Raw genomic sequence first — 10,398 nt, forward strand, 5'->3', positions numbered from 1 at the left:
AGTTCACCTTTTACAGAAAATGTCACCCATTAAAAAAAATAAATAAAAGCAACTCACACACATTGGAATGATATTTCATATCATGTTCATTTATTGAAACAACTCATGACTGCCGAGTACAAGCCACACGAGCAGAAATGCGCCGCACGACTTGACAAAATGCTTCGACGGGGAATACAGCATCTAGCCATATCTGATGCACACACATAATACTGTTGTTGACATCTCATATACAGCTTAAGTGGACAATGTTAGTCCCCCCCCCCACCCAAAAAATAAAGGTGAGCTAATTCCACACAATATGTCTCACCAATCATCATTTTGGCAAATCTTTGGGGGTGTAGCATTGAAAGTAAATGCGAGAAAAATAAATAACACAAAAAGACAGCAAAAGTAGGACACCCCCCCCCCCCCCCGCCAGAATGCCAGACGACTGCGTATCGACATAGTATGCGGTAAAAATGGATAAAGTGGATTGATTTAGAGTGCCAATGCGAATATGCCGACGAGGAGACGAAAAGGCAGGTTGTTGAACTGAAAACAAAATGCCCAGAATGCGTTAAGTGATGTTTGCTGTTGTCTCCACACGTGCACACATGGACGGATGCTCGCTTCAGCGCTGTTCACTCAATGTTCATCAGGATAGGAGACTCCTGTCAGGTAGCCGTTGGTCCCGTGAGATTTGTTGGTCCCGTTAGTGGCGCTGTTGTGGGGTTTCTGTTTGGCTGGAGGGCTGTCATCCTCGTCCGAGCTGGACTCAATGTCGCTGCAATCATCCTTTGACACCTGAATTTAAAGACGTTTAACGTTTAAACGCCTCATATGACTTAGGAACATTTATTGATGGTTTAATGAACTTTGGTCAATAGAAAAAGAGGATCATGGGGTAGATTTACAAACAAATAGCAAGGCAAATGTGAATTCTATGCTGCTAGCATGGCTAAAATTGCGCTGCTACATTATGCTAAAGACTAGAGTGAATTTGGTGTTGAGTAAACTAGTCGGTGAGTCAAAGAGTTGACTTTTTATTCATGCGTTTCGATGCTTGAAGTGGACGAATTGCTAATGGCGTTTTGTCTTCCAATCAGCCAACTTGCCCATCTGTTTCTGTCGTCATATGGTAACGATCTGTAAGCGCTGAAATGTCCAACCACTATTTTAAGACTAGCGCCGATCAGACTAGCTAAAGCTACCAAAACTGTTAGCCCCGCATTGCTAGCTTTAGCTAGTCTGATCGGCGCTAGTCTTAAAATAGTAACCACCATCAAGAAAATGGTTATGTTATGACAAATGTCATAACAACTGTGGCAGAATATCAATCCTATGTAAACCTATCCTCAAATACACTAAACACAAACGAAACTGAAATAGAAATGCTAAAAAAAAAGCTAAATTTTGGGCAGCTTGCCAACCATAGTGTAGCATTCTTATTCCCCCCCAATAATATGCCATGCAGATAGCGTGTAAACTTCAGTTTCGCTACTTACATGTAAAGGATTCAATTTTCCCATCTTGTCGGTTGCAGGTTAGCCCAGATAGTAGAAAAGGGAAATCAGAGATGGCTATTGTCACTATTTATTGACTAAGCAATGACAGGTAGCTGCTGAGGCTGCTCAGCCATTGTGATTGTAACATTTACCTTTCCTTTGGAGATGGCCTGGAATGCCGTCTTTACTATAAGGTAGGACCAGTAGGAGTGAAGAAGCTGCAGCAAGATTAGAAGCAGGTTGAAGACCCACCAGGATGGGTAGGGACCAACAATGTCCCAACTCTCAAACAGGGTGGTGTTTAAAATCCTACCGGACAGAGAGGAAAATGGAGAACACAGTGAACAGTGCTGGCATTAAAAAGGCGATGGATTGCTTCGGTGATGTTTATATCTCATAAAATCCTTGAGCCATTTCTTGGAAGTGGCTGTCAGACTCAAGCTGAACATCCGGATGTCATGGCAACCGCTTGAGGGTAATAGCAACTTTTAAAATTGGCATGGTGGTGGCTGGAAAAAAAAAAAATTACAGTGCGTGCAAAGAAATGTGTTAGAGTGCCGACAGGGCCAACGCAAAGCCTGATGAGCGATTCAATGAATATTCATTGAAGGCAAAAACAAGCTAAATGAATGAGTCACATTGAAGGAACTACGTCAGATTAGCGGATGACTAGTCACACACTAAATCATGTTTGTCCTCATGAAAAACAACAACACCCAAATGACAAGGTGACATTCACGATGAACCCAAGAAGGAAATAAACACCTTTTTGTAATATGAATGAAGACAAGCCTTACAAATTGCTCTGGCCACTAGACACACTTTTTCTTTTTGTTGTTGTTTCGCAAGCTATGAACCATAATCATTTTCTTTTCATTTATGGAGTTCTTTGAATCTCCAAGAGACCGTATCCATAGTAACTATTCCTTAGCAACAACATTCACAGACATGTGTGTGAGGTGTTGAAAAAGTGAAATCTTGGGGGGTGGGAGGGGTTTAAAAGACAAATGTTTCACTTTGAGAATTAAGCTCAGCCTGCATGTAAAAATGACAAGGTTCTTTGCTCTGGTCCGAATAACGTTCAAACAAAGGAGCCTTTGTCGTGTTATTATTATCCCAGGTGAAAATGTTTGCTCCACTTTTCGCGAACACATTACGGCCAGCCGTGAGCCATCAAGAGCATGTCGAGGACTGTAAACTTCACAGGAAAGCGACACTTACCACACTGGGTAAACTGCCAGCCTGGAACTTATGAAGAGGGTTGCAAACATTGCAAACAGGAGGTTGCACAATATCTGACATTTGGCATAGTTGGCCATCTTGGCGGCCTAAGGAAAAACACAAGACTGATGACATCGGATTGAAAAAAAAAAATTGATAGAGTCATTTTACACAACATTAGTTACAGTAAGGCAGTTCCTTGAGATACGAGTGACCCAACCGTGGAGTTTTGGGAGATATGAACGGCCGGTCTTTTGACTCATTTGATGCTTTGAGTACTGCGGCATATTTTTTTCTTCTGGAATGGCGATTAAGATGAACCACATGACAAGCGTTTCATGCTACCGCCCGCCCTCACCTCTATCAGGACGTCAGCCGCATCATGGAGGCACATGACCAGAGTCCCGACTCTTGCCATGTTGTTCACATAAGAGAAGGTGATGAGGGAGATGGTTGCCAAATGGTGAAGGAACATAATCAGGAAATCCTGTCGATACAGATTACAATAACGTCAGTGCAAAAATCTACATTTTTTTTTTTTTGTATTTTGACCATGTCGATCCTCAACATGACAATATTTTGAATTGGAAACGCAAAACAGCAAAAACTGGACAGAAGCACAATTCTTAATCAAGGATTAGGCTTGGCCATTCCTAAATCTGAAGTGTGAATCTTACCATGAACATTTTTACTTCCTTATTATTTATTTATTTTTTGCTGATGTGACCCCTCATTCCATAAAACACTGGTGTCAAACTCAAGGCCCGGGGGCCAGATGTGACCCGCCATATCCTTTTAAGTGGCCCACGGAAGCAAATCAAATATGACAACTTCCATGATGCTTGCTAAAATCTGTACCAAATATTCAAAATTTCATATGGAATAAAAACAGTGACATATTGTAAGCATTTCCTTGTTACCAAACCCCACATTCTGGTTACTTAAACAATAATTGAATAAAACGTTATTCTTGACTTCTTTATATAGTTTCGGTCATCACAGCCCTCCAAGGGAAACGGTTATCATAATGTGGCCCGCTACAAAAATAAGTTTGGCACCCCTGCCATAAAACAACAAAAACAAGACTGAGAAAGGTCTTTTGATAAGCAAGCTCGTATATTTACAGTAATGCAACCCTGAGGGACAACGTGAGCGACGTTAATTCACCGCATTGCTCCAGCGGAACGTCAGTGGCTTTTATACATGAACTGTGCCATCTTTTCAAACGATCGGATCACACGCTTTGCACGACTCTGACCATACTCCGTTTATACCACGCATGTTATTTTACACCTCCTTTTACAAGGTAATGACCTCATTGTGAATTCTCATTTGCATGGATTTACTGACTGCCCTTTGGAAAAATTACGAATATGATGTCGGCACTGGAAAGCTTCAAAACGGTGACTGGCAAGGAAGCAGACATCGATCGAACCTTAGCACCGGAAATGTCAGCATTCAGAGCAACCAGAGCCAGGCCAGCTTGGCGACAGAATGAGAAGGAAGACAAAAAAGGACAGGAAGGATGGAGAGGACAGGCGAATGAAAGCAAGATGAGAGAAGTGTGAGGGGATAACATACTGGAATTGGCAGGGGATGCAGAGGACCTCCTCAGTGTAGTGCTGTGCATGAAAAAACTGAAAGGAGAAACAAAAAACAGACAACATGCCGAGAGTCAACACAGAGATGACAGAGTGAGAGCGTACACGCTGTGGCATCACATGTGTTGTGGTCAGGGTAGACAGAGTGTTGGGGGGGGGGGGGGGGGGTGATAAAATCAGGGCTGGAATGCATGCAAGTAACAGTGCACGAACCAAATACAGTATGTACGTGGCCACGTTTATGATTTAAAAAAAAAAGGGACAAACAAAATGATTGAAAATGGGTTGACAGTGTTCCATGCCTACGTTGAATACTTATTTCCCCGAAATTTGGGCAAGTGGTACAGTCAGGGTGTAGTGCGTTTAGAATCTAGAATCTCCAAATTGTTGCGGCCGTATTACCTCTGGAAGCAACAGATATTTGAACACAAATGATGGAGCAACCGGATAATATAACAGTACTCACAGGCACAAATTATTTATCCTCTGCCAAGAATGGCTAATATTACTGCAGCTCACTGAGAATTTTTTGCCCGTCTCCGTATATCCGTAACTCTGTATTATACTGCCCCCATGGGGCCAAGGCTCACACAGCAGAAGGAGCAGCGCACTGTCCATTTAAGTGAAGCAAAAATTATCTAATTCTTGACAATCTATTGACTTATGTCTTTAATGTTTGTTTTGATAAAGATCAGGAATGCTGGATTTTTTTAATACAAAAAAAATAAACATTTACACGACCATCATTTCAAAAGGAATTTGATTTAAAATAAATACTACAATAACAAGAGAGTAGACAGAGACGACCCTGAAACAGTAGAACCCATGCAATAACGTGCTCATACCTTCCTCCTGATGTCAGTAAATTGAGAAAAGAGCAAGGACAGGTAGAAAGACAGCTCCAGTATATAGTAATAATGGATGTCCACAGTCAGTGGCTGCAAGAACACACAAAGGCGCCAGGTCAAAAACGATTTGAGACAAACTGTCTTAAAATGGACCATTAGATGTTATAAAATTGATGTTTAAAAAAAAACAACGCACCTGGTAAGGATAGTTATACCAGCATTCTTTAGTGTTCCACAGCCACGGCATCTAAAGACAAGAAAAATTTGTCATAATTTCAAGGTACAATTAAAAAAAGCCCACGAATAAATACTTTCCTCGACTGTTCTTCTGGTTGAACCAAATGAAGGATAGCGACAATAATAGCCAAGTTAACCGGTACTTTAATTCCTCATTCAATGGCTGACGAGGGTGGGTGAAGAGGGGGGAGGATTAACCTATCGACAAAAAGTACTCATGCGGAAAGATGTTTTTAATTGTTGGATGTCTTCTTACCTTTTTAAGGAAACGCACGCCATAGGTGAAAATGTAGAGATAAAATGTAAATCTCCACCTGTAACAATCGCAAACAAAAAAAACAAACCAACAGATTTAGAATGAAAATAAAAGTTGAATGAGATTATAGTGAGATTATATGTATATGGTTGGATTCTAAATCCACTATGCAGTTATACAATTGTAAGTTGCATTTTGTTCTTAGCCTGGGCTTGATCAAACTTCTTCAACAAACAATTTTAAAGTCCTATTTAAATTTCGCCACTCACCAGACACTCGACACCTGGGGTTGGGTGGGGGGGGGGGGCATGTGACACTTGTATGCGTAATCAGATGGTAACAGCAAGAAGGCACCTGTTCTGTTCATTTGTCACTGTATTCAATTTCCTCACAGGCTACAAGTGCCCACAGCATTTCAACTGCGATAAAAATACATTTGGACCCCCGCCTGTTAGACCAGATTTCTTCTGTTGATGTTTGTTCCTAGCGTTCAGTTTTTACTGAAATCGAAATGAGGGTTTGTGGGCTTTGATTGCTCTCTTGACTGCCTGGCCAGCACACTAATTGGCCTCTGCCTCAATCAATGTGTCAACGAGTCGCTCTGTGTTCCACTGAGCTTGATTAAGTAGTATTTTCCCAGAGTTGATAAAATGTGCCTCGTGGCGTCAACGCACACGCTTTGAGCTAGATTAAAGGACATTGTAAAGAAAATGAACTGGGCAAGTCTACCTGGCACATAGTCAAGACTGTTGCATGGCAACTGCTTCGTCAAGCCCGCCATCAAGGCCCCTCCCCCCCTTTCCCCCCCAAGTGCTGCTGAATAGCCGCTATAAGTGTGCAATCACAGTGACTCACTCACTTTGCCACAAATAGTCTTTCTTTAGTTCTGATGTCAGACACCGTCGTTGACTACATTATTACAGAGAGGGTAGGTGAAGGTAAGATTGCGGGATATAGGGCCTCTTGCTACGACGTTTTAAGTAATTTACAGGACTTAGCTTCAGATAAAGAACTGTGTTTGCCTTTAAAAGGATAACGATTCTCACTTGTGGTTGACATGATCAGATAGGGAAGTTTACTAAATCAGATTGTAGATAGTGCTTTTAAAAGACATGCCCCTCTTTGAACAAAAACAATAAATGTTTATTTTCATGCACTTGAATCAGTTTTCTTCAGTTTTTGTTTAATTTGGTTTTATCACTTGCCATTGGTTTAAAAAGTTACTAAATCAAAGTCCTGCGATTAGCCTGTTATTTTAGTGCGATGCTGGAAGTCTCCACATAATTGTTTATTTTGTAAACAAACACGCGAAACATGAGGTTTTAAAAAAATATTATTCTATAATCTCGATATATCAAAGTAGCCTACAATATGTATCTGTATTTCTATTTATTTATGCACTTTTTGTTCTACTTCTCCCTTTCACCATTTTGCTGTTGTAAATTGGGAATTTCTCTACTGTGAGACAAATTAAGGTTTTCTTATCTTATTCATGTATCTATCTGCCCGTCTAACTAGCTCACTAGCCTATCTAGCTAGCTAGCTAGCCTAGTTACTCTAGCAAGCGTAATCTCTCTACTTCAAAAGCATTGTATATGTGTATGTGTGTGACAACAGACTCGTTTCCGCCATTTTTCATCAGGCCATTTTTGTGTGATCACGTCACACAGGTCTATTTTGGATTTTCAAGGTTAGTCGAATGTAATCATGAGCCTACAAAAAGGGCTTTACGTCTAGATGGGTGAATGGGCTTTCATTTATGCAGCACTTTTCTACCTGCAAGGTACTCTAAGCCCTTGAACACTGTCCTTATTCATCTTCTGATGATGCAGCATCAGAGGCAACTTGAGATTCGGTATTTTGCTCAAGGACAGTTCGAGATGGCAACGAGGCTTCAGGATGAAAACTATAACCGTTATAGCCAGTTACACTTTTCAGGAACACGTTTTGGTGGAATCAGCTATGTTCAAAAGAACACAAATCCAGCACAACTGGAAATTGTAGTTGTGAGTCCAGCAGTGTGGAGTGAAAAGAATCCTCAGGCAGAGTCAGAGATGCGTGTCAAAAATCCACGTTTAACTCGCCGGGGTCAGACATGACAAACACCGACAGCTTCATTTCTTGCTTCTTATCACACCGTTTCCAATGACTGATCTCCCTGATGGCAAAGCGGCCCTGGTGAAGATTAGACGCTTCTGTTACAGCCGGGGTGGCTTGTTGGTTCAGAGCGGTGTCAAGACTTAAGGCATTATGCAGCTTACTGTACTTTGCAAGTGACCTTATATAACCGTTAGCCACTGTCTTTATGAGAATACAATCAGAAAAGTTGTAATTAAGTGTTTAGTGTCATAAACCCCGCCACATGCTTCCGCTACACGTTTGTCACGGAATCCAGTGAAAAGTCTGCTAGAAATGTTTTAATAAGACTGCAAGCCTAAGACGGCGTCTAAAAATATACACAGCAAAAGCTCAAATTAAAGCATAGAAAGATCAAGGTTCCGGCTCACTCGCAATCTTGAGCAGGATGAGCGGGAGCGGATGAAAAGTTAGTGGAGGGCTTTTTAACGCATTACATGTACAAGTAGACATTTCTGCGCCAAGTAGTCACCGAATATTTTTACCCTGAAAATGGAGGTACAGTTAACTCTGGTTTATCTCGGGGACTTCCTGGACACGGCTTTAAATAAGCGGTCTTGCATTGTAGTTTAAATGTCAAAATTAGCATTTTGAGCATTTTATCAAAACGTTGACTCGCAAAACTGCAAATCACAGATTTTTAAGTTTTTCCGAGAATGGTGAAAATGGTCGCAAAAAGTTTCGCTGTCTTCTAGCACGTGTGTTAACGTAGCGTAACGCACATACTTAGGCATGAACATGTGACGGAATATCTTTCAACAACTGAAATGTCTTGAAATGAAATGGCCTTACATGCTTTCACAGAATCTGGCAAGGGTGCTCGGTTTCTCTTGGTTGCGTCTTTGTCTGAACCAGCGCTGGATGGTTCGGACATCCCAGTCGAGCTGCTTGGACAATCCTTCCAGCCTCTTTTCATCTGGGTGCTGGTGACACAAAAGATGCTTGACGCTTTACGTGAAGTGCAGAGCTTTTTTTTTTTTAGGGCCAGTGCTGACAATAATGACATTGCACAAGGACCACCTTGGTAATAGCGGTGAAAACCTTCTCCAAGATAGCGTTGGGCTGGGCTTTTTGTGGCCCGTTGGCTTGTATCTTCAGGCCCACGCCACAAGGCCTTGCAATGAACCTGAAATAAAAAGCGGCATAATGGTAGCGTTAAATAAATAGAGACAAAAAGGATCAGATGAGTCATCAACGAGAACTTTTATATCACCTGAGCTTTTCGGTATTTGGATTATAAATGTCATTTCAAAGAGGAAGACAACGAGGAAAATAAGAGAACTTGAACCAAATCAGCTGTGCCAAGAGAAGCGGTTTTGTGTGTATGGCATGAATTGTCATTAAATTATAACGCATCGGGGATTCAATGCAAGAAATGATGCCATTGGGTCAGGATGCTTGGCTCTGTTTATTGGCGAATGCGTCCATCCACTCCCATGATAAGTTAAATGCAGAAAACTAAAATATAATGTGTTTATGTATACAGTACTACAATCTGCTCGATATTCATTCTAAATATGTTTTATCTGTGCCTGTAGACAAACCATATCACAGGAGTCATAGTCATTAATTCTCTATCCTCTTGAAAAATGACTAATATTGTGATGTGTCTAAATTCTTATACAATGCACTAGTTTAGCAGAAAATGTTTCTATCTGGTTGGTCGTGTAATCATTACACGATTTTTAAAATTTGTCCATTACACTGTAATGGACAAATTGCTACTTGGGTTTAAAACGTGTACCACAACAGAGCTGATACAGTGCAATATTGATCTGCCTGCTTTAGTCCTTTATTCAGCAGTTGTGTACTTTCTCTAGTATCTAACAACAATGCTTTAGAGGCCTGACACTATTTGCATGGAAATCACTGCTCTGTGCCACATTGCCGACTGCAAAACAATAACACGAGACGTGTAACGTGCACGCATTCAAACGGGAGCCTGTGGTCAACATTGTGCATGACCGAGGGTGCCATTTTAACAAGAGTAGACAGAAAGTTGATGATGGGACAACTACTTCGAGCTTCAATGCGGCGCGTTGTAATAACTGCGGGCCTGCAGGAGGGATGAAGCACGCCGGTGCGAGGGGGTGGGGGCAGCGAAAAGCACTAGTCAAGGGTGCCATTGTTTAAAGTAGAAGCAGCAGCACCATCGCTGCAGGAGCAAATAAATAGAAAGCGCTCACCTTTCGAAGAGCAACCGTACCATGAAGATGCAGAAGGCCAAAGGGCACGCCAGATAAAGGTCCTCGGCTTGCGGGAACGTCGCCTCGTCTGTGTTCTTCAAGTCAGCCCATGTTACGTTGTGGGGGAGCCAGAAGCGCTCGTTCCAGAACCACGCCAAGATACCGGCCATTTCTCCACGCCGACAGGAACTAGTGTTCCGAATTTTCGATGGACGTAGAAGAATGAAATCGAGTCCACGTTCAGCGGCTGCTGCGACTCACGATGGTGATGACGGGCTGGCTGGCTGATTGACTGGTGCTGAATTGCCGGCCGTCCGTGTCTGCCCAGCTCCTCCAGTGAGGGGAAGTGGACACAGTCGGCTCCTCGCGTGTGATTGGTGCGTTAGGATGTCACACAACAAGCCAGGACATGGTCACTTGTTTTTG

At 42.0% G+C, this 10,398-nt stretch overlaps 1 protein-coding gene across 1 annotated transcript; it reads right to left on the reverse strand.

Annotated features, from left to right (window-relative positions):
* Nucleotides 1–68: 68 nt before the first annotated feature.
* On the reverse strand, nucleotides 69–10,365 carry cers6 (ceramide synthase 6). The gene is made up of 11 exons (XM_086124329.1): nucleotides 9,973–10,365; nucleotides 8,807–8,912; nucleotides 8,579–8,709; nucleotides 5,651–5,708; nucleotides 5,354–5,404; nucleotides 5,155–5,247; nucleotides 3,067–3,195; nucleotides 2,709–2,815; nucleotides 1,640–1,796; nucleotides 1,488–1,511; nucleotides 69–786 (listed from the first exon to the last, which is right to left on the reverse strand). The coding sequence occupies exons 1-11, from the start codon at nucleotides 10,140–10,142 to the stop codon at nucleotides 628–630; spliced, it is 1,185 nt and encodes a 394-aa protein (XP_085980455.1). The 5' UTR covers nucleotides 10,143–10,365; the 3' UTR covers nucleotides 69–627.
* Nucleotides 10,366–10,398: the final 33 nt, after the last annotated feature.

This window comes from Hippocampus guttulatus, chromosome 11 (genome assembly GCF_054856545.1).
Source record: "Hippocampus guttulatus isolate MCC_2025c chromosome 11, RoL_Hgut_1.0, whole genome shotgun sequence".
Lineage (NCBI taxonomy): Eukaryota > Metazoa > Chordata > Actinopteri > Syngnathiformes > Syngnathidae > Hippocampus > Hippocampus guttulatus.